Source organism: Capra hircus, chromosome 13 (genome assembly GCF_001704415.2).
Source record: "Capra hircus breed San Clemente chromosome 13, ASM170441v1, whole genome shotgun sequence".
Classification (NCBI taxonomy): domain Eukaryota; kingdom Metazoa; phylum Chordata; class Mammalia; order Artiodactyla; family Bovidae; genus Capra; species Capra hircus.
In genome coordinates this window covers 10366697-10390695 of record NC_030820.1, presented here as the reverse complement: position 1 = coordinate 10390695, position 23999 = coordinate 10366697, and the positions used below count along the sequence as shown (strand labels likewise).

The following is a 23999-nucleotide window of genomic DNA, read 5'->3' as shown; positions in this document are numbered from 1 at the left end:
TTTTCTAGTAGCTCACTGTTAATATATTTTATGGATGTACATGAACTTGACAACTAAAAAGCTATTCAGAAGAGTCAGACTCTGCAAGTGGTGAAGTTTAAGGAATAAAAACTATTTTGCTTTTTCCTTACATATACATGTGGTAAAAATCTACATAAGCCTGAAAAGTGGTCTTAACATAAATATATTCCACAAATACATTAAAAAAATCTAAGTGATAAGGAAAAGTCTTCAGAAAATATTACAACAGGAACACAAAAAGTGATCAATAGTGTCACTTTACCATGTGCTATACATAAAAAATTGTCTGCTTCTAAAGACACCCATGGTTTTGCTAGCAGAGGACTGAACTGTTAGCCTTAAGTAGATATCAAACACTACAGAAAATGAACTTTGGAAATACCTGAGTATTGGTGTTTAAGAAGCACAATGAGGCAGCAAGATTAGGATTGGCAACCATTGGGTTAGACTGCTAGTCTTCAAAAAGATTAAACATCTTTCCTTTGGAGGTCATTCAATCAAGAGGTATTAACTGAGCAGGTATTCCTTAGGAAACACCCTATCTCAAGAGGGTAGAGTATAAGACGTGAAGTCTGAAGACAATATTCCCTTTTTCTCTGTTTTTCCAGAAAACATTTAATATAGTTACTCTTAAATGGTCTTTATTCAAGTAAAAAAATGAATGAAAAGATTTGTGAAATGCCTACTACTGGCTCATTTATTTGACTCTGAAGATGAAATTCAGATCCTGCCCAGGTCTTGTTTTCTTCTAATATGCAGGATGATCATTACTATTATTAGTAATGTATTAGTAAAAGTATTAGTATTAGTACAAGTATTAGTAAAAAAGGGTAAGACTCTGTGCTCCCCAAGCAGCAGGGCCGGGTTTGATTCATTCTCAGGGAACTAGATCCTACCTGCCACAACCAAAGATCCCACATGCTGCAACTAAGACTCAGTGCAGCCAAATAAATAAATACATGAATGAATAACACACAAAAATAAGCCCCGGGATGGCAGTTCATATGCATAAAAAATAACACAGAAAATCTAATCAAGTGCTTGATCTAATTCTTTTACTTTTATTAAAGTGTCTCTACCATTAGCTGCTCCAAGATGACACTAGAAAAGCATCCCATTACAGTTTATGTACCTTAAGATGTGTCCTAGCCTAGCACCAGCATTTGATGATAGGGCAGTGGGTCAATAGATGAAATACTAGGTAAGGAATACAAAAAAAAAAATTTTATTGTACAAAAGTAAGGCCTTCACAGTTCACTAAGGCTAAACAGAGACTACGTAACCTTTTAAATCCTTTACAAAAAGCTCACATACACTTCCCCTTTCCCAGCTATTAAAATGAACTGATCAAATGTTATCAAAACGAAAGCTATAAATAACACAGTCCTTTAAAGACAGCTATCCCAAATGTTATTTTTTGGCATAGGTGATCTTCATGGCATGGGACGGTGTGATCTTAAATCCCTGCAGAGCATCCCTAGCAGCTCCAGCCTGTCCATCATTTTCAAATTCAACAAAAGCGATGTCATGCCTCCCAGGTACCAAACGTACTTCCTTGAAACCAGGGAACCTGTAACGAATGAAAACAATGCTTATATATGTAAACAATTTATATATATACAAATATAGAAATGACATCAAATACAAAATGTCTATTCTGTATTTAAATTTGTTAAGCAACATCATGATATATGTCCAGGAAAATGATCACATCTCACCAAGAATCCTGAGTGGGATGAAAGAGCCTGAAATATAATTAATACCATGAAAAGAACGGCAGGAATCATGTAAGCCAATTCTATTTCTGTCACTTCATCAAAGCTTTGTCTTCTACTTTACTTATCAATTAGAATTAATAATTCAAACGTTAGAGGTAATTCAGTTTCTTATTTGCTTAATCTGCATACTGGTTTCAATTCAAGATTAATTCTGGAGCAAATCAATGAAGCCGTAAGGAATTATTGTATGGTATACAAATGGATTCAACCCAGGGAAGCGCTATCTGTCCTGTCAGGAAGCTCTCAGAACACAGACTGTTTATGAAAACACTTACTGATTAAACAGCATGGAGAGCATCATCTCATTAGTCTCTTCTGGTAGATTATTAAGGAATAAAATATAGTTTGGAGGGTAATCAGGAACCTATTAAAAAGAAAAGGTCAAGTTAACTTAGAAGTATAAAAAGTATACTAAGTCACTTTGGCTCTTACATTTAAATCTAAATTTCAGAGAATTACATTCCACAGTTTAAGGCTTATGAAATCTTACCACATCAAGCTCTAAAGGTGAAAAACAGTGACATCAGAGAAGTAAACAAAACCTAACAGTAATTAAGACTGACATTCAAGTCACTGAGGAAATATTTGGAAGATTATAAATCTTATCAACAGTTTTTAAGTATTTAAATATTAAGTATTTAATTAACAGTATTTAAAATAATATTTAAGTTTTAAGCATCTGGAGGCAGCTGGAATAGAAGGCTTTGTCATCTGGATTATATAACTGGTCTTAACAAAACCAGAGATGGCATTGGTGTCACCCGTCCTCAGCTGCTTAACCCTCAGATACTCAATCCTACTGCATACTACCTCCCAGTGTGTGAGAAAATTAAAAAAAAAAAAAAAAGATTTCCACTTAGTGCTACAACTACAGAGCCCCTGCTCTGCAACAAGAGAAGCCACTGCAATGAGAAGCCCACACACCGCAGCTAGAGTATAGCCCCCACTCACACAACTAGAGAAAGTTTGTGCATAGCAACGAAGACCCAACGTAGCCAAAAATAAATAAATTAATAAAGAAAAAGAGAAAGTTTCCATGTAGAACCTATATTTGGCGATTTTTAATGTTTTTCCCAAGTAAACGAGAGTAAATTTCATGGGAGAAAAAAGATGAAATGTAAAGAACTTAGGACTTAGAAAATTATGTGTTGGACTATAGTTGCTGAAAGTACTCAAAGTAGTAGAAAATGTAAGAAACTTAAAATCAGAGGAGGAAAACCTCAGTGGTGCAAGGAATTCCCTGGATGTAAGGATCCTGTCAGACCCTAGTACCTAAGGGACCAAGTGGGAAACCATTAGTATATAACTCAAGATTTCTGAGGCCTTTATTGGGAAGATTTAGTAGAGTTTCCTGATAAATCTATATTGTGCTAAGTTGCTTCAGTTGTGTCTGACTCTTTGCAACCACATGGACTATAGCCGCCAGGGTCCTCGGCCCATGGAATTCTCCAGGCAAGAAAACTGGAGCCGTTGGCCATTTCCTCCTCCAGGGCATCTTCCCAATCCTGGTAAGAACACATGTCTCCTGCAGCTCCTGCACTGCAGGCGGATTCTATACCGTGGAGTCACTGGGTAAAGATCTGTATCAGGAGACTTACACATATATGTATTGAGGAAATAAGAACAAAGGTAACCATAGAACAACTTCGCTCTTTGAGAAAAGATGGGTTAGTGCTTTAGCCAATGGGAATGGAGATTCCAAGCAACAAGCCCGAAAAGCTCTGGGCCACATCATGTGAAGAAAACAACCATTCTGCTTCTTATCTTTATAGAACTTAGAATATATTGCTTAATCCTGTCATTGATCATTGTGGGAAGCAAGGAATAAAGTCAGGTTTTGTTTTCTTCTTCTTAAAGAAAATGTTTTGAGGAAGGAGGTTTCACATTATTGTGGCTTACAGATGGAATCATTTTCAGTTTTTGGAGACATGAGGGTTGTTGTACATTACTGCTATTGTTTTGTAATTTTATTTTAAAGTAAGTATCACATGGGAAAAAATGTTACCTGAGGATTTGGTGTTGCATTTCCTTGGGTATTAGCTGAATTTGGTGTTCCCTAAAGGAAAAAGAGTGAGAAACAGTTAAAACTTCCAATCCCTCTGAAAAAGTAGCAAGTGTTTAAAATTACTGCACTAAAAATAAGATTAACACAGACTTTTAGATTCCATTTTATTTTGAGAATTTACATCTTAAAATTCTGACTCGAACATTTATGTCTTTGTAACCTGTCAAATAATTTTTGAAAGGTCTGTATCATAAAAGTCAACCTCTAAGTTTCAAAATTATGGAGAAATATATAGGAGAAAAGCCAAGGACCAGCCTTTCTCACTTTTCTTTTTTTAAAACAACTAGAAAAAAAACTCAAGCATCGTACTTATTAAAACTGATTTCTAATTACTTTCAATCCCAAAGTAACTAGTTTTTGGATAATTTCACCTTTATCTGGAATTTTTAAATTAGATTTTTGAATTTATGAACTGTTCAAAGAAGACTGATTTCAGTGGAATACTAAATAAAGATAAAATCTATAGTATTATTTATACACAGAACTCGAAAAATAAGCCAACAGATATTAACATATTTTGGATAATGATGGAGGAAGGAGGATGGATGCAAATTCAAATAAAACTGTCTGATATACAACAAAATATGAACTTTTGCCCATCTTACCTGACCAGGCTTTTTGTTCACAGTTGTTGCAGTCTGTTCCACAGTTTTGGCTTTCTTCTTTTCTTTTTTCTTTTCTTTGTCAGCAAAAGTGCCACGCATTTTAGATATTATATCAGAATCTGTTTTGGCATACTGGATTCGCTGTTTTAATTATTTTTTAAAAAGTTATTTTTCATCTACACTTGTCATTAATATTTCAAATTTCATTACACAAATATGAGCTAATTTTAAACACATCCTGAAGGAAATCTGTCAAGTATGCTGAGTGCCAACAGAAAATAAATTGTGGCCCTGATTTGCAACTGAGACAAGGTTAGATTCAACTGTGTTTATTTGAAGAACCATAGATTTTCATATGGGAGAAACAGGACTTGGAAAAATCTGCACCACTGATCCTCTCCATTAAAAGACAGAAAAAAGTGCACTGGAAAGCTGTCTATGCCTTACAGGAACACTCGACAGGTCAAGATGTGCATGGAGTTTGTTACTTCTCAAGTTAAAGTACTGAAGACTGAGAATGACTTTTCTTTGAATCTGGAATATTACTTTTAAACGAAATAATGAATAGTGGCATCAACTTAAATTTTAAAAGCTTTGAAAGGAAATAAGATGGCATCATAGCTGTGCAACCAGGCCACTTGCATGAATAATACGCCACGCGCAGCATAAAACTTTTTTTTCCTGGGGTCCAGAAAGCTGAAACTACCTCTCTGATCATATTGAAACACCAGTTCTACCAATTCCTCTCTATGGTTGTCTTCTATGGCAAGAATTAGAAAAAGTGACATTTTACAATATACAGGTTTGCTAATGTACAGCTCAGGGAACTCTACTCAGTACTCTGTGACTTAAAATGGGAGGGAAATCCAAAAAAGAGGGGATGTATGTATACATAGGGCTGATTCACTTTGCTGTATAGTAGAAACTAACACAACACTGCAGAGCAACTATACTCCAACAGAAATTAATTTTTAAAAATAATGAAGGTTTGAAAACAAAGAATTTGTTAAAACCAAGAGCAGCTCTTTCCTCTCTTTGATGTTAACTAGAGATGACTATATGGGGGAAACAAGAGGAGGGCAAGCCTCTCACAACATCTCCATCCCTTCAGTCAGTCAGTTCAGTTGCTCAGTTGGGTCCAATTCTTTGAACTCCGTGGACCGCAGCACACCAGGCCTCCCTGTCCATCACCAACTACTGGAACTTACTCAAACTCATGTCTGTTGAGTCAGTGATGCCATCCAACCATCTTATCTTCTGTCGTCCCCTTCAATCTTTCCCAGCATCAGGGTCTTTTCCAGTGAGTCAGTTCTTTGCATCAGGTGGACAAAATATTGGAGTTTCAGCTTCAGCATCAGTCCTTCCAATGAATTTTCAGGACTGATTTCCTTTAGGATGGACTGGTTGGATCTCCTTGCAGTCCAAGGGACTCTCAAGAGTCTTCTCCAACATCACAGTTTAAAAGCATCAATTCTTCAGCACTCAGCTTTCTTTACAGTCCAACTCTCACATCCATACATGACTACTGGAAAAACCATAGCCTTGACTAGATGGACCTTTGTTGGCAGAGTAATGTCTCTGCTTTTTAATATGCTGTCTAGGTTGGTCATAACTTTTCTTCCAAGGAGCAAGTGTCTTTTAATTTCATGGCTGCAGTCACCATCTGCAGTGATTTTGGTGCCCCCCAAAATAAAGTCTGTCACTGTTTCCACTGTTTCCCTATCTATTTGCCATGAAGTGATGGGAGCGGATGCCATGATCTTAACTTTTCAATGTTCAGTTTTAAGCTAGCTTTTTTGCTCTCCTTTCACTTTCATCAAGAGGTTCTTTAGTTCTTCTTCACTTTCTGCCATAAGGGTGGTGTCATCTGCGTATCTGAGGTTATTGATATTTGTCCCGGCAATACTGATTCCAGCTTGTGCTTCTTCCAGCCCACCGTTTCTCATGATGTACTCTGCATATAAGCTAAATAAGCAGGGTGACAATATACAGCCTTGACGTACTCCTTTTCCTATTTGGAACCAGTTTGTTATTTCATGTCCAGTTCTAACTGTTGCGTCCTGACCTGCATATAGGTTTCTCAAAAGGCAGATCAGGAGGTCTGGTATTCCCATCTCTTTAAGACTTTCCCAGTTTGCTGTGATCCACACAGTCAAAGGCTTTCGCGTAGTCAATAAAGTAAAAGTAGATTTTTTTTGTACTCTCTGGCTTTTTTGATGATCCAAAAGATGTTGGCAATTTGATTTCTGGTTCCTCTGCTTTTTCTAAATCCAGCTTGAACTTCTGGAAGTTCACGGTTCATGTACTGTTGAAGCCTGGCTTGGAGAATTTTGAGGAGTGCTTTGCTAGCGTGTGAGATGAGTGCAACTGTGTAGTAGTTTCAGCATTCTTTGGCAGTGCCTTTCTTTGGGATTGGAATGAAAACTGACCTTTTCCAGTCCTGTGGCTACTGCTGTTTTCCAAATTTGCTGGCATATTGAGTGCACCACTTTCACAGAATTGTCTTTTAGGACTGGAAATAGCTCAACTGGAATTCTATCACTTCTACTAGCTTTGTTTATAGTAATGCTTCCTAAGGCCCACTTGTCTTCACATTCCAGGATGGTCTGGCTCTAGGTGAGTGATCACACCATCGTGATTATCTGGGTCATGAAGATTTTTTTTGTACAGTTCTTCTGTGTAGTCTTGCCACCTCTTCTTAATATCTTGATTCTGTTAGGTCCATACCACTTCTGTCCTTTACTGTGCCCATCTTTGTATGAAATGTTCCCTTGGTATGGCTAATTTTCTTGAAAAGATCTCTAGTCTTTCCCATTCTATTGTTTTCTTCTATTTCTTTGCAATGATCACCGAGGAAGGCTTTCTTATCTCTTCTTGCTATTCTTTGAAACTCTGCATTCAAATGGGTATCTCTTTCCTTTTTTCCTCTGCCTTTCACTTCTCTTCTTTTCACAGCTATTTGTGAGGCCTCCTCAACCATTTTGCCTTTTTGCATTTCTTTTTCTTGGGGATGGTCTTGATCCCTGTCTCCTGTACAATGTCACGAACCTCCATCCATAGTTCTTCAGGCACTTTATCAGATCTAATCCCTAATCTATTTCTCACTTCCACTGTATAATCATAAGGGATTTGATTTAGGTCATACCTGGATGGTCCAGTGGTTTTCCGTACTTTCTTCAATTGAAGTCTGAATTTGGCCGTAAGGAGTTCATGATCTGAGTCACAGTCAGCTCCTGGTCTTGTTTTTCCTGACTCTATAGAGCTTGTCCATCTTTGGCTGCAAAGAATATAATTAATCTGATTTCGGTACTGACCATATGGTGATGTCCATGTGTAGAGTCTTCTCTTGTGTTGTCGGAAGAGGGTGTTTGCTATAACCAGTGCGTTCTCTTGGCAAAATTCTATTAGCCTTTGCCCCGCTTCATTCTGTACAAGGCCAAATTTGCTTGTTACTCCAGGTGTTTCTTGACTTCCTATTTTTCCATTCCAGTCCCCTATAATGAAAAGGACATCTTTTGGGGGTGTTAGTTCTAGAAGGTCTTGTAGGTCTTCACAGAACCATTCAACTTCAGCTTCTTCAGCATTACTGGTCAGGGCATTACAATGGTCATCTGAGTTAAATTCACCCACTCCAGTCCATTTTAGTTTGTTGATTCCTAAAATGTTGATGTTCACTCTTGCCATCTCCTGTTTGACCACTTCCAATTTGCCTTAATTCATGGATGTAACATTCCAGGTTCCTATGCAATATTGCTCTTTATACCATCGGACTTTACTTCCATCACCAGTCACATCCGCAACTGGGTTCTGTTTTTGCTTTGGCTCTGTCTCTTCACTCTTTGTGGAGTTATTTTTCCACTAGTCTCCAGCAGTATACTGGGCACCTACCAACCTGGGGAGTTCATCTTTCAGTGTCCTATCTTTTTGCCTTTTCATACTCCATCCCTTAGGCTTCCTCTGATTGCAGGACTTCCTCCAAGTGGACTTAACCCTGCCAGCAACTTTGTTAGTCTTGCACATCATCATCTAACCAAAAGGAGCAGATCTGGGCTAACTCTGACTTGGTCCAGGGATTTTCTCCCAACTCCCCTGGGCCTTCAACCTTCTTCTGACCTGAGAAGATCTTGGGTGATCTTGTACTTGTCCCTATGGCCTGTGAAAATCTCTCACCTCAGGCCTCGCTCTTAGCTGGTTGGTCTAGAGCAGCAGTTCTCAAGTTGAGGAGAATCTGCCCACCAGAACACAGCTGGCACTGCTGGCTGGAGACACTGCATCATCACGCTAAGTGGGCAGAGGCCAGACATGCTGTTAAACACTCTCCAATGAACCAGAAAGCCCAAACAATAAAAAAAAAAAGTTATTCAGTTCAAAATGTCAATAGTGCCAGTGTTGAAAAATAGTAGACTAAATACTGATGAGAGATAAAAATTCACCCAGAGCTTAGACAAGGCACAAGATTTACATTTATACCAGAGGTTTCAAGACAGACACCCTTAGGAAGATGGTTTCACTTTACTGAGGTATTTTTGGAATTAAAGAATCAAATGTCCTTGAATCACAGAGAATAATTTTGTTCTGAGTTCCAAGTCATAGACAATTTTGCTCATTTCTGATCTGGTATGTTGGCGTTAAATAGAAGAGCAACTGAAACCACCTAAGTAAATATAAACAAGATAGCTCAAGGAAATTCTTTCCCTCTTCCAGGATGCTGGAGATCTGGCAGTACCTCCTACTTTCCTGAAGGCAGAGAAGAGACCTCCTAAAATACCTCCAATATGAGATCAGTGTAATGGGCTTGTCCCTTTGATTTTTAGTAACTAGCTGGCAAGGTGAAGCCGGTGCCAAATGCAGCAAACAATTTCCAGCTTTCCTGGCCTTCAATCCCAGGCATATGCAAACGTGTCATCCCAACTTAACAAACAGTCCTAAAACCCTTTATGGGAATAAATGGCTTCTCCATACTAACGTAATTTCAGATTTAAACTAAAACCCAGTCTTATGCTACTACCAGCTGAGATCTCAATTATGCTAGTTCTTCATGCTACTGAGAAAGATAAACTGGTTTCAGGAAATGCCGATTTACTGTAAGCTGGGGTAGGTAGGTACTACCCCTTCTCAGTTTTTCTGGAATACGACTTTTCAAACATACGATGGTGGGAAACAGTCAGGTGGGAAATGATGGGAAAAGGAGCACTGGATAGAGGATGGGCAGAAAATGTGTGGCAGTTTAACAGACAAAAAGTGCTCAGTCCTGAATTAAACAGTGCAGTCCCGAGGTCCGTGGAGTGCTGACTATGCCAACACTGCCTGGTATTCTGCGTTAGGTCTTCTTAGGACACAGATAAACCCTTCCATCTGCACGCCTTCTGTGGCTGCTTCTCCAACTATAAAGGCAGTTTAAGGAGCTGCAAAAGAGATCATCTGGCTCGTAAAGCCTAAAATATTTACTATCTGGCCCTTTACGGATCAGATGCCTATCCTAATTGAGGGGAAAAAAACATCACAATATTGGATGTCAGCAGATTAGCTTTCAAGTCCTGACGATGCCACTGGTTATAGTAACATAAGATTTCTGTGCCTGATTTTTAATTTGTAAAAAGAGATCACAGTGGTATTCTGCACTACAGATTATGAGCCAAATCCAGCCCATGGCCTGTTTTTGTATGGCCTATGAGTTACGAACTTTTTTCTTTCTTTTTACAATTTTTAAAGGGTTATTCAAAACACACACACACACACACACATAAGAATGTGCAATACAAACTCTATGTGGTCGACAAAGCTTGTATTATCTGGTCCTTTATAAAAGAGTTTTTGCTTGCCTGTAAATTTGACCAAAATATATTCAGTCTGCTTATTCTTTTTTTTTTTTTTAAATAGGTGGTAAAACGGAACAAGCACAAAAAGCCAGTTAATGGCAGAACCAGAATGAGAACATGGGACCTTGAAACTCTCGGCCTCGGCTCTTTCCCCAACACCCCTTCCCATCACATTCCAGTTCCAGAAGAAAAGCACTAAAATCCATACCCAAGGGAGACTGTACCCATTCAAACACCAAGAGACCCCTGGATTATATACTCTGTCTCCAGCCTGATCCAATCCTCTACCATCTCTGACTTATACCAATGCCTCCTGAGTTCCCTGCTTCCCTCCCCACAATTCAACTTTGACCCAACAGCTAAACGTGAAATCTCAGGTCTCTCCTGAGTTTAAAACTGTCCTTAGATCGGCGCTTTGACTGCATAGCGTCTAAAGTACAGTATTTTACTATGGTATTTTTTGAAATTTCGGACTGGATTTCCTCTTTGACTCACCATTTTTGTTTTGTGTTGTTTTACAAGTTTACAAACAGAGGTTTCTTTCTAATCTTCTGAGTAATTAATTTCTAGTTCTTAGTTCTTTTGAGAGGACAGTATTGCCTATACTGCCATTGTTATTAAAATATTCTACATCTTCGTGTATTTTGCTTTTGCCCATCTGAAGTATCATAACTCAAAAAGTGAATATTACAAACTCTACTACTAATGTGATTCTATAAAAATAAATACATAAGTGAACCCCAACCCACTACACAGAAGGCAGAAAGCAACAGCCACACTGTCAAGGGTATATTTACAAATCTACCATACCATTAATAGTGATTAAAGCCAAAATAAGATTGATTTACCATTGGTTTGCCATAAAATGGAAATCCTTGTAACTGTCTCAAGGCATTTGTAGATGAGCCCAGTTCCTTAAATATAACAAAGGCTTGTCCCCTCATCTTCATGGTCTTCAAAGCAACGATATCTACCACGTGGCCAAACTGAGAAAACAGGGCATACAGGGATCTCTTCAATTCTGCACAAAATTAGAGGGGAAACAAGGCATCTGTGGATGAAACTATGACTGAAATTCTTCTTAACATGACACTGCACTGAATGCACTCTGCTCATTTATTTATACAAAGTTACATATTTTAATAACATACTATTCCCAATGGCTATTTAATTTTGAGAGTTTCTGAAATGGTTTCATCTGAGTGAAAACAGATGCAACACATCTTCAGCCCCTACTTATTTTTAATCTTTAAAAAGCCTTAAAGTCTTTACACAATAAGGGATAAACCATTATTTCACACAGTGAGAAAGATGACTAGATGAGAACTTTTGAAACTGTATAATTTTTAAGATGGTAGTAAATAAACACACTAGTTTTTTTTTAAAAAACACTTACCTTCCTTTTTAATTTTGTCATTCATATTGTTGATATAAATTGTATGATTTGGTCTGATATCCATGTTTTGTGTTAAACTGTTCCAATAGCCTAAAAAGACAATAAATATTCTGTTACTAAACAGGGAGGATTCGTTCACGTCATAGGGTGGCATTAAGGACATAGAGCAAAGGTACTGACTTTTCAATTCTTTCAGCCCCAAATGTCAGTTTGAAAACTGAAAATACCAGTTTGGGGGTAGTCTTTAAAACCTCTCCAAAACTTGCGAGCCCTCCTTTTTAAAGAAAAGAACAGTTCTCAGGTTGAAAACTTGGTGCCGCACCATTATCTAGTCAATTTTTAATAATATTCCTTTATTCCATACTTTTATTTTTATAACCTATTTCTTCCATGACAAGTGAGACTGTTTTTTTCCATCTGCCTAATGAAACTTTTCCTTTTAAACAATATTTAAAAATTGAATAGATTTGGTGAAAAATGAAAAAAGAAGCTAACAAATGCACGTTCAGTAAAAATCATAAGATACAGAACATTAATGAAATTTGCTAAGAATCCTTGCATGGGTACTCTCATAAAGCACTTCCATATTATTGCTTAATTTACACACACCATCACCAACAGTCCTGATTCCAAAGTCAAATGGAACCGACTTGAAACGCTGGTATAGTACAGCATGATGGTTAAAAACTCAGTATCTAGTGCCAGTGGATTTGAATTCAAATCTTTCTATGCTTCTTACTAGCTGCTTGACTGATGGCAAGTTCCTTAATTTCACAGGTTCATATCTGTAAAATGGGGATGGTGATTTGCCTAATAGAGCTCAGAAGACTAAATGAGATAAAATTCTTTGCAGCTTTAGAATGAGCAGTAAGCACTTACAACAGCTGTCACTGCTGTTTATCACAGAATAAAGCACAGATTCCCAGGTGGCTCAGTGGTAAAGCATCGGCCTGTCAACGCAGGAGACGCGGGCCTGAACCATGGGTCACGAAGATCCCCTGAAGGAAATGGCAACCCACTCCAGTATTCTTGCCTGGGAAATCCCATGGATAGAGGAGCTTGGCGGAATACAGTCCATGGGGTCGCAAAGAGTGGAACATGATTTGGCGACGAAACAAAAAGTTAATGCAAGTTCTTTCCCACGGTTACATAGGTGATACGCAGGAGGCCTGAAAATTCAACCCTTGTTTTCTGTCTCTTGCACTTTTATTTCACACCCACCACACTATTTCATTTTTCCCACTCTTTTAGTCGCGAACTGGGACCTTGGTTTATTCCCTGATAACCCACATATACCTTCATTTCACGAACATTTACACTCATAGTACTTGCATAGCGTAGGATGTCTGACAAGCAAAACGCCTACAGATGAGGACTGTTCTTCTGTAGGTTAACAGGTGAAAGGTAACGCAATCCAAAAGAAAGGCAATGCCAAAGAATGCTCAAACTACCGCACAATTGCACTCATCTCACATGCTAGTAAAATAACGCTCAAAATTCTCCAAGCCAGGCTTCAGCAATACGTGAACCATGAACTCCCTGATGTTCAAGCTGGTTTTAGAAAAGGCAGAGGAACCAGAGATCAAATTGCCAACATCCGCTGGATCATGGAAAAAGCAAGAGAGTTCCAGAAAAACATCAATTTCTGCTTTATTGACTATGCCAAAGCCTTTGACTGTGTGGATCACAATCAACTGTGGAAAATTCTGAAAGAGATGGGAATCCCAGACCACCTGACCTGCCTCTTGAGAAATCTGTATGCAGGTCAGGAAGCAACGGTTAGAACTGGACATGGAACAACAGACTGGTTTCAAATAGGAAAAGGAGTGCGTCAAGGCTGTATATTGTCACCCCGCTTATTTAACTTATATGCAGAGTAAATCACGAGAAACGCTGGACTGGAAGAAACACAAGCTGGAATCAAGATTGCCAGGAGAAATATCAATAACCTCAGATATGCAGATGACACCACCCTTATGGCAGAAAGTGAAGAGGAACTAAAAAGCCTCTTGATCAAAGTGAAAGAGGAGAGCGAAAAAGTTGGCCTAAAGCTCAACATTCAGAAAACGAAGATCATGGCATCCAGTCCCATAACTTCATGGCAAAATAGATGGGGAAACAGTGGAAACAGTGTCAGACTTTATTTTTGGGGGCTCCAAAATCACTGCAGATGGGGACTGCAGCCATCAAATTAAAAGACACTTACTCCTTGGAAGAAAAGTTATGACCCACCTAGACAGCATATTCAAAAGCAGAGACATTACTTTGCCAACAAAGGTCCGTCTAGTCAAGGCTATGGTTTTTCCTGTGGTCATGTATGGATGTGAGAGTTGGACTGTGAAGAAGGCTGAGAGCCGAAGAATTGATGCTTTTGAACTGTGGTGTTGGAGAAGACACTTGAGAGTCCCTTGGACTGCAAGGAGATCCAACCAGTCCATTCTGAAGGAGATCAGCCCTGGGATTTCTTTGGAAGGAATGATGCTAAAGCTGAAACTTCAGTACTTTGGACACCTCATGAGAAGAGTTGACTCACTGGAAAAGACTCTGATGCTGGGAGGGATTGGGGGCAGGAGGAGAAGGGGACGACCGAGAATGAGATGGCTGGATGGCATCAAGGACTCGATGGACCTGAGTCTGAGTGAACTCCGAGAGATGGTGATGAACAGGGAGGCCTGGCGTGCTGCGATTCATGGAGTCGCAAAGAGTCGGACACGACTGAGCGACTGAACTGAACTCAACGCCTCTCAGAGGTTTGAGACCCCTAAACTGAATCTTGGTGGACTGGTGACTCGAAGACGATGAAGAGAAGGAAGTGACAGGGATCAAACTGAGCAGGGGCGCTGGGAGTCGCCTTCCGGATTCAAAAGGGGAGCCTCTGGGAGGCCCCTGAGAACGCACGGCGCGCGGTAATCGCCTCGCATACGCGAAGGTTATCCGTAACTTCACACGCGCGAGGGTGCCGGCTCTCCAGACGCAGCGACGTCCGCCCACGGGCTCCGCCCGAAGCCCCAGGAAGCGGCCACGCCATGCCCGGCCCCGAAGTGTCCCGCCTAAGACAAGCTCTAAGTCCAGGGGCCTCGCCAGACCCGAGCGTCAGTTTCCAGGCCTTCCTCGGCGACCCACCACGAACCCTCGGCTGCATATATTCCGGCCCCAGCGCAGCGGACCGCTTATTCTCGGCTCCCGCAGGGGAAGGTTTGCCTAAGCCGCAACCCGCAGCCAGAAGAGAGGAGAGAGCGAAGAAAAAAACCCCGCCAACTCACCGAACAGGTCCTCTACGTCCCGTAACAACCACAAGCCAGAAGCCGGAAGCGGAACCAGCCACCGGAAATGACGCTACCACGCACCTTAATCGAAAGCCGATCAGTCAAGAAGCCGAGCCCAGAGTGGATCGATGTCCGTCGGTCTAGACCACAGTAAGTAATCGCTCTGAGCATGCGCACACCTGGAGGATGGGGAGAACAGGTGTGAAGGGGAAACGGGGTAAGGGAAATAGGCCTGGGGGAATTCTGTGGGTTTAACTCGAATTCTGGGGGAGCGCAGTAAGAGTATAAGGACAGAGGGTGATCAGTTCTGTCACCATGAGTTAGCGCTGTTCAACCTAGAACATCCTGATAAACACATCTGTGGGCTTCCCTAGTGGTTCAGACGGTAAAGAATCAGCCTGCAATGCGGGAAACCTGGGTTCGATCCCTGGGTTGGGAAGATTCCCTGGAGGAGAGGGCATGACAACCCACCCCGGTATTCTTGCCTGTGAAATCCTGTGGACAGAGGAGCATGGTGGCCTGCACTCCATGGGGTGGTCCAGTTGGACACGACTGGACACGACAAACACATCAGTAAGTTGAAAGCACTGTAAGATGCAACTGAGAACACGTGTAATAACACCTAACCTACCCAGCATCACACATTTAATCCAGACCTATCACAAAGGTGTTCAGAACACTCACAGTAGCCTTTTTGTTGTTGAGCCACTCAGTCCTGTCCGACTCTTTGCAGCCCCATGGACTGCAGCACACCAGGCCTCCCTGTCCTGCAGCATCTCCTGGAGCTTGCTCAAACTCATGTCCATTGAGTTGGTGATGCCATCCAACCATCTCATCCTCTGTCATCCCCTTCTCCTTCTGCCTTCAATCTTTCCCAGAATCAGGGTCTTTCCTAATGAATCAGTACTTCACATCAGGTGACCACTGTATTGGAACTTCAGCTTCAGCATCAGTCCTTCCAATGGATATTCAGGATTGATGCCCTTTAAGATTGACTGGTTGGATCTCCTTGCAGTCCAGGGGACTCTCAAGTGTCTTCTCCAACAACACAGTTCAAAAGCATCAATTCTTCGGTGCTCAGCCTTCTTTATGGTCCAACTCTCACATCCATATGTGACTACTGAAAAAACTATAATTTGACTAGATGGACCTTTGTTGGCAAAGTAATGTCTCTGCTTTTAATATCCTGTCTAGGTTGGTCATAGCTTTTCTTCAAGGAGCAAGCGTCTTTTAATTCCACGACTTCAGTCACCATAGGCAGTGATTTTAGAGCCCAAGAAAATAGTCTCTCACTGTTTCCATTGTTCCTCCATATGTTTGCCATTAAATGATGGTACTGGATTCCAAGTCCTTCATTTTCTGAATGTTGAGTTTTAAGCCAGCTTTTTTATTCTCCTCTTTGACTTTCATCATGAGGCTCATTAGTTCTTCGCTTTCATCCATGAGAGTGGTGTCATCTGCATATCTGAGGTTATTGATATTTCCCCCGACAATCTTGATTCCAGCTTGTGCTCTATCCAGGCTGGCATTTGGTATGATGTACTCTGCGTATAAGTTAAATAAGCAGGGTGACAATATAAAGCCTTGATGTATTTCCCAATTTTGAACCAGTCCATTGTTCCATGTCCGGTTCTAACTGTTCCTTCTTGACCTGCATACAGATTTTTCAGGAGGCAGGTCAGGTGGTCTGATATTCCCATCTCTAAGTATTTTCCATAGTTTGTTGTGATCCACATAGTCAAAGGCTTGCACATAGTCAATGAAGCTGAAGTAGATGTTTTTCTGTAATTCTCTTCCTTTTTCTATGATCCAGTGAATGTTGGTAATTTGATCTCTGGTTCCTCTGCCTTTTCTAAATCCAGCTTGAACATCTGAAAGTTTTTGGTTCATGTACTGTTGAAGCCTAGCCTGGAGAATTTTGAGTATTACTTTGCTAGTGTGTGAGATGAGTGTAATTGTGCAGTAGTTTGAACATTCTTTGGCATTGCCTTTCTTTGGGATTGGAATGAAAACTGACCTTTTCCAGTCCCGTGGCCACTGCTGAGTTTTCCAAATTTGCTGGCATATTGAGTGCAGCACTTCAGCAGCAGCATCTTTTAGGATTTGAAATAGCTCAGCTGGAATTCCATCACCTCCACTACCTTATAGTTGGGCAAAAATCCTTACAAAGCCAATTTTATAATAATGTGTTAAACATCACTTGCAATTTGTTGAATACTACACTGAAAGTGAAAAACACAACAGCAGTCTGGGTACAGAATGTAGTTCACCCTCATGGTCACATGACTGACTGTATTGCAGGGAAATGGAAGGATGGTCATAACTCAGGTCTCCAGGAAGTCCCTGGAGGGGCCTCCAAGTAAGCATCCTTGGCTTCATGCAGGAAAGATTTCAAGAGTCATGGTGGTAAAGTGAAAGCAGGTTTATTGAGAGGCAGGTTTATTGAGAGAGATAGACATTCCATAGGCAGAATACAGTCCATCTCCGTTGGTGAGAGTGGGGCTGTGGCCAGGGGGGTTAGTTTTTTATGAGCTAGATAATTTCATAGGCTAACAAATGGGAGGAATAATCCAACTGTTTTAGGGAAGGAGGTGTTTCTAGGGCTTGGGGTATTGCTCACTTTTTTAGTCTGCGTTGGAGCTGTCATAATGCCTGTGGGCATGTTGTTTAGCATATTCTAATGTATGACCTCAATCAAATCCCTTATGATTATACAGTGGGAGTGAGAAATAGATTTAAGGGCCTAGAATACACAATACACAATACACAGAAGAACTGTACAAAAAAGATCTTCACGACCCAGATAGTCATGATGATGTGATCACTAATCTAGAACCAGACATCTTGGAATGTGAAGTCAAGTGGGCCTTAGAAAGCATCACTACGAACAAAGCCAGTGAAGGTGAAGGAATTCCAGTTGAGCTGTTTCAAATCCTGAAAGATGATGCTGTGAAAGTGCTGCACTCAATATGCCAGCAAATTTGGAAAACTCAGCAGTGGCCACAGGACTGGAAAAGGTCAGTTTTCATTCCAATCCCAAAGAAAGGCAATGCCAAAGAATGCTCAAACTACCACACAATTGCACTCATCTCACATGCTAGTAAAGTAATGCTCAAAATTCTCCAAGTCAGGCTTCAGCAATATGTGAACCATGAACTCCCTGATGTTCAAGCTGGTTTTAGAAAAGGCAGAGGAACCAGAGATCAAATTGCCAACATCTGCTGGATCATGGAAAAAGCAAGAGAGTTCCAGAAAAACATCGATTTCTGCTTTATTGACTATGCCAAAGCCTTTGACTGTGTGGATCACAATCAACTGTGGAAAATTCTGAAAGAGATGGGAATCCCAGACCACCTGACCTGCCTCTTGAGAAATCTGTATGCAGGTCAGGAAGTAACAGTTAGAACTGGACATGGAACAACAGACTGGTTCCAAATAGGAAAAGGAGGACATCAAGGCTGTATATTGTCACCCCGCTTATTTAACTTCTATGTAGAGTAAATCATGAGAAACGCTGGACTGGAAGAAACACAAGCTGAAATCAAGATTGCTGGGAGAAATATCAATAACCTCAGATATGCAGATGCCACCACCCTTATGGCAGAAAGTGAAGAGGAACTAAAAAGCCTGTTGATAAAATGAAAGAGGAGAGCGAAAATGTTGGCCTAAAGCTCAACATTCAGAAAATGAAGATCATGGCATCCAGTCCCATCACTTCATGGGAAATAGATGGGGAAACAGTGGAAACAGTGTCAGACTTTATTTTTATGGGCTCCAGAATCACTGCAGATGGTGATTGCAGTCATGAAATTAAAAGACGCTTACTCCTTGGAAGGAAAGTTATGACCAACCTAGATAACATATTCAAAAGCAGAGACATTACTTTGCCGACTAAGGTCCGTCTAGTCAAGGCTATGGTTTTTCCTGTGGTCATGTATGGATGTGAGAGTTGGACTGTGAAGAAGGCTGAGTGCTGAAGAATTGATGCTTTTGAAGTGTGGTGTTGGAGAAGACTCTTGAGAGTCCCTTGGACTACAAGGAGATCCAACCAGTCCATTCTGAAGGAGATCAGCCCTGGGATTTCTTTGGAAGGAATGATGCTGAAGCTGAAACTCCAGTACTTTGGCCACCTCATGCGAAGAGTTGACTCACTGGAAAAGACTCTGATGCTGGGAGGGATTGGGGGCAGGAGGAGAAGGGGATGACCGAGGATGAGATGGCTGGATGGCATCATGGACTCAATGGATGTGAGTCTGAGTGAACTCCGAGAGATGGTGATGGACAGGGAGGCCTGGCGTGCTGCGATTCATAGGGTCGAAAGAGTCCGACACGACTGAGCGACTGAACTGAACTGAACCGAATGTATCACAATGAGCATATAGTGAGGCCCAGGGTCTAGCAGGAGCTTCCCAGGTTGTGCAGTGGTAAAGAACCCCCCGCTAATGCAGGAGATGTAAGAGATGTGGGTTCAATCCCTGGGTCAGGAAAATCCTCTGGAGGAGGAAATGGCAATCCACTCCAGCATTCTTGCCTGGAGAATCCCATGGACAGAGGAACCTGGTGGGCTACAGTCCATGGAGTTGAAAGAGTGGGACACGACTAAATGACTCATAACAGCAAGGTCTACTAGATGTTGACTCTTCTGCCATCTTGGGTCTCATAGTTTCTAACCCGTTTTCGTCGTGTCTTTCATGGCTACGTCATTCTTTTAATGGCTGTGCCCTGTCCCCTCCTTCCGTCTAAGCTGGGAGCTGTGGTTTGCTGCCCAGCATTAGGACACAGTACCTACTGCGTGTTGTCAGCACCGGAAAAGCTCAAAACTCGAGATCGGAACTGTGGTTTCTATTGAATGTGTGCCACTTTCCTATCTGCATAAAGTAAAAAAATCGAAGTTGGATGATCGTAATTTGGGGACCCTCTGATTGAAACAGAACTGGACCCCATTTTCCTTACCCCTAACCTGGCTGTCCTGGGTCTTCCAGAGGAGTGCTGTGGCCATAATAGTGTGTGAGCCTGGTACTGCTCATGGCTAGCTAACCCAAGTAGGGGATTTGGGGGATGTTCCTAGCAGCTGCCAAAATCATTTGTTTTGAGGATCCTCCCTGTTTCTCCCCTCAGCCCTGGCTGCCAACTTACGCTTTTCCTTGGAGACATGGAACTTTGCATCTGGGATGAGCTGACAAGCTCCAAGACCAGGTAAGTTCACAGTGTGCACACAGGCTCCCTTCCCATCTGTGAGTTCCAGCGACGTTTAGGCATTCGTGCCAACTGGTTCTAATGTCTATCTGCCACTGATGAGCGTTCATAAGTGCCAGTGCTATTTGGGAATTCTTGCCAGTTGGTTCTGATGTGTGTCTGATGTTGAGGACCATTTGTGAACACTGACTGCTATTTGGGCACTTTTGCCAATTGGTTCTGAATGATGTCTGTCTGCCATTGAGGACCATTTGTGAGCATGAGGTGCCAGTTGGGCATTCTTGCCAATTTGTTTTGACTTCTCTCTGCTGCTGAGCACCGTATGTGAGCAGTGAGTGTCATTTGGGTATTTTGCCAGTTGGTTCTGAGATCAGGCTACCACTGAGGATCATCTGTGCTGGGCAAGTGTTCGTTTGGGACTCCGTGCCAGTGACCCTCAGAGAGGGTTTATGATAGACCTGTTGTTTGGTCTGTGAGTGTATATTCCATTTGTATGATTGGTACTCTTGTTGCCTTATGTAAAATGGGACATTTAGGTTCAATTCATTAAGACAAACTTTAGCTATGAAATTATGACTACAAAAAAGAAAGATGATTTTTTTTTGGACAATGTATGGCAGCAGTATTCTTTAGACTCTCAAAAAAATTGATTAAGGTAAAACTCTTGAAATTCAAAAAAAATCAGTTCTTTTGGCCTATGCAGTTAGGGAAAGCTAGCTTGATGAAAAGTTTTTTTAGACCCTGAGAAATTAAAATATGAATAGGAGAAACTTTGAAGTTAATGCTTATCATGTCCTTGAAATACAAACAAAGTCCACTTTGCCTGGATCTTCAGCCCTGTACTTTGCCTGGATCTTCAGCCATTATATCTACTATTGTGGGCAGGAATCCCTTAGAAGAAATGGAGTAGCCATTATAGTCAGTAAGAGTCCAAAATGCAGTGTTTGGATGCAATCTAAAAAATGACAGAATGATCTCTGTTCATTTCCAAGGCAAACCATTAAATATCACAGTAATCCAAGTCTATGCCCCAATTAGAAATGCTGAAGAAGCTGAAGTTGAATGGTTCTATGAAGAATTACGAGACCTTCTAGAACTAACACCCAAAAATGATGTCCTCTTCATTATAGGGGACTGGAATACAAAAGTAGGAAGTAAAGAGCTACCTGAAGTAATAGGCAAATTTGGCCTTGGAGTACAGAATGAAGCGGGGCAAAGGCTAACAGAGTTTTGCCAAGAGAGTGCACTGGTCATAACAAACACCCTCTTCCAACAACACGAGATGACTACACATGGACATCACCAGATGGTCAACACTGAAATCAGACTGATTATATTCTTTGCAGCCAAAGATGGACAAGCTCTATTCAGTCAGCAAAAACAAAAACAGGAGCTGACTGTGGCTCAGATCATGAACTCCTTACTGCCAAATTCAGACTTAAATTGAAGAAAGTAGGGAAAACCACCAGATCATTCAGGTATGACCTAAATCAAATCCCTTATGATTGTACAGTGGAAGTGATAAATAGATTCAAGGGATTAGATCTGATAGAGTGCCTGAAGAACTGTGGACGGAAGTTCATGACATTGTACGGGAGGTAGGGATCAAGACCATCCCCAAGAAAAAGAAATGCAAAAAGGCAAAATGGTTGAGGAGGCCTCACAAACAGCGGTAAAAAGAAAAGAAGTGAAAGGCAGAGGAGAAAAGAAAAGAGATACCCATTTGAATGCAGAGTTTCAAAGAATAGCAAGGAGAGATAAGAAAGCCTTCCTCAGCGATCAATGCAAAGAATTAGAAGAAAACAATAGAATGGAAAAGACTAGAGATCTCTTCAAGAAAATTAGAGATACCACAGGAATATTACACCCAAAGATGAGCACTATAAAGGAAAGGAATGATATGGACCTAACAGAAGTAGAAGATATTAAGAAGTGGCAAGACTACACAGAACTGTGCAAAAAAGAGCTTCATGACCCAGATAATTATGATGATAGGATCACTCACCTAGAGCCAGACATCCTGGAATGTGAAGACAAGTGGGCCTTAGAAAGCATCACTATGAACAAAGCTAGAGGAGGTGATGGAATTCCAGTTGAGCTATTTCAAATCCTAAAAGATGATGCTGTTGAAGTGCTGCACTCCATATGCCAGCAAATCTGGAAAACTCAGCAGTGGCCACAGGACTGGAAAAGGTCAGTTTTCATTCCAATCCCTAAGAAAGGCAGTGCCAAAGAATGCTCAAACTACCGCACAATTGCACTCATCTCACACGCTAGCAAAGTACTGCTCAAAATTCTCCAAGCCAGGCTTCAACAGTATGTAAACCATGAACTTCCAGATGTTCAAGCTGATTTAGGAAAGGCAGAAGAACCAGGAATCAAACTGCCAACATCTGCTGGATCATCAAAAAAGCAAGAGAGTTCCAGAAAAGCATCTATTTCTGCTTTATTGACTATGCCAAAGCCTTTGACTGTGTGGATCACAACAAACTGTGGAAAATTCTTAAAAGAGATGGGAATATCAGACCACCTGAGCTGCCTCCTGAGAAATCTGTATGCAGATCAAGGAGCAACAGTTAGAACTGGACATGGAACAACAGACTGGTTCCACATCGGAGAAAGAGTGTGTCAAGGCTGTATATTGTCACCCTGCTTATTTAACTTATATGCAGAGTACATCATGAGAAACGCTGGGCTGGAGGAAGCACAAGCTGGAATCAAGATTGCTGGGAGAAATATCAATAACCTGAGATATGCAGATGACACCACCCTTATGGCAGAAAGCAAATAACTAAAGAGCCTCTTGATGAAAGTGAAAGAGGACAGTGCAAAAGCTGGCTTAAAACTCAACATTCAGAAAACTAAGATCCTGGCATCCAGTCCCATCACTTCAGGGCAAAAAATGGGGAAACAGTGGAAACAGTGTCAGACTTTATTTTGGGGGTTCCAAAATCACTGCAGATGGTGACTGCAGCCATCAAATTAAAAGACGCTTACTCCTTGGAGGGAAAATTATGACAAACCTAGACAGCATATTAAAAAGTAGAGACATTACTTTACCAACAAAGGTCCATCTAGTCAAAGCTATCTATGGTTTTTCCAGTAGTCATGTGTGGTTGTGAGAGTTGGACTATAAAGAAAGCTGAGCACTGAAGAATTGATGCTTTTGAACTGTATTGTTGGAGAAGACTCTTGAGAGTCCCTTGGACTGCAAGGAGATCCAACCAGTCCATTCTGAAGGAGATCAGTCCTGGGTGTTCATTGGGAGGACTGATGCTGAAGCTGAAACTCCAATACTTTGGCCAACTGATGCGAGGAACTGACTCAGTGGAAAAGACCCTCATGCTGGGAGAGATTGAAGGCGGGAGGAAAAGGGTACAACAGAGGATTGGATGGTTAGATGGCATCACCAACAGTATGGACATTAATTTGAGCAGGCTCTGGGAGTTGGTGATGGACAGGGAAGCCTGGCGTGCCGCCATCCATGGGGTTTCAAAGAGTCAGACACGACTGTGTGACTGAACTGAACTGAACTTAGCCCTGGGTTAATTGTAAAACCTCAAGTCAAGATGGGAAAAAAGGAGGGGAAGCCTTTTAAAATTGAGAATATAAAGTTGACTAGTCTGACTATTATCCATAAACTGGTGAGTTTAATTGCAATGCCTAATTCACGAAATATAAAAAAAAATGAGACCTCTGTCTGTATGTCTCAATATGTGTTTTTGTCTTTGGACAATATTGCTGAGGTTAATTTGTGAAGAAGCTCTATTTAATTGGCCTTAAAAATTATAAGCATTTACAAATGAAAACAAATCTAAATTTACCTACTTTTGTCTTCTTGTAAGACCAAGAG

The 23999-nt window shown here is 41.0% G+C and overlaps 1 protein-coding gene across 1 annotated transcript; it reads right to left on the bottom strand.

Annotated features, from left to right (window-relative positions):
- On the bottom strand, nucleotides 1067-15035 carry SNRPB2 (small nuclear ribonucleoprotein polypeptide B2). The gene is made up of 7 exons (XM_005687836.3): nucleotides 14948-15035; nucleotides 11685-11774; nucleotides 11137-11309; nucleotides 4470-4610; nucleotides 3805-3855; nucleotides 2075-2163; nucleotides 1067-1591 (listed from the first exon to the last, which is right to left on the bottom strand). The coding sequence occupies exons 2-7, from the start codon at nucleotides 11746-11748 to the stop codon at nucleotides 1432-1434; spliced, it is 678 nt and encodes a 225-aa protein (XP_005687893.1). The 5' UTR covers nucleotides 11749-11774; nucleotides 14948-15035; the 3' UTR covers nucleotides 1067-1431.

What these genes read in the sequence shown, in the direction of transcription:
- SNRPB2 (XM_005687836.3), bottom strand. Translation starts at nt 11,748, where the DNA reads ATGGATATCAGACCAAATCATACAATTTATATCAACAATATGAATGAC. An exon ending in TGAACAAAAAGCCTGGTCAG is followed by an intron (nt 3,856 to 4,469) that starts GTAAGATGGGCA and finishes TTTTTCCTTTAG; the next exon opens with GGAACACCAAATTCAGCTAA. An exon ending in ATGCAACACCAAATCCTCAG is followed by an intron (nt 2,164 to 3,804) that starts GTAACATTTTTT and finishes TCTTTTTAATAG; the next exon opens with GTTCCTGATTACCCTCCAAA.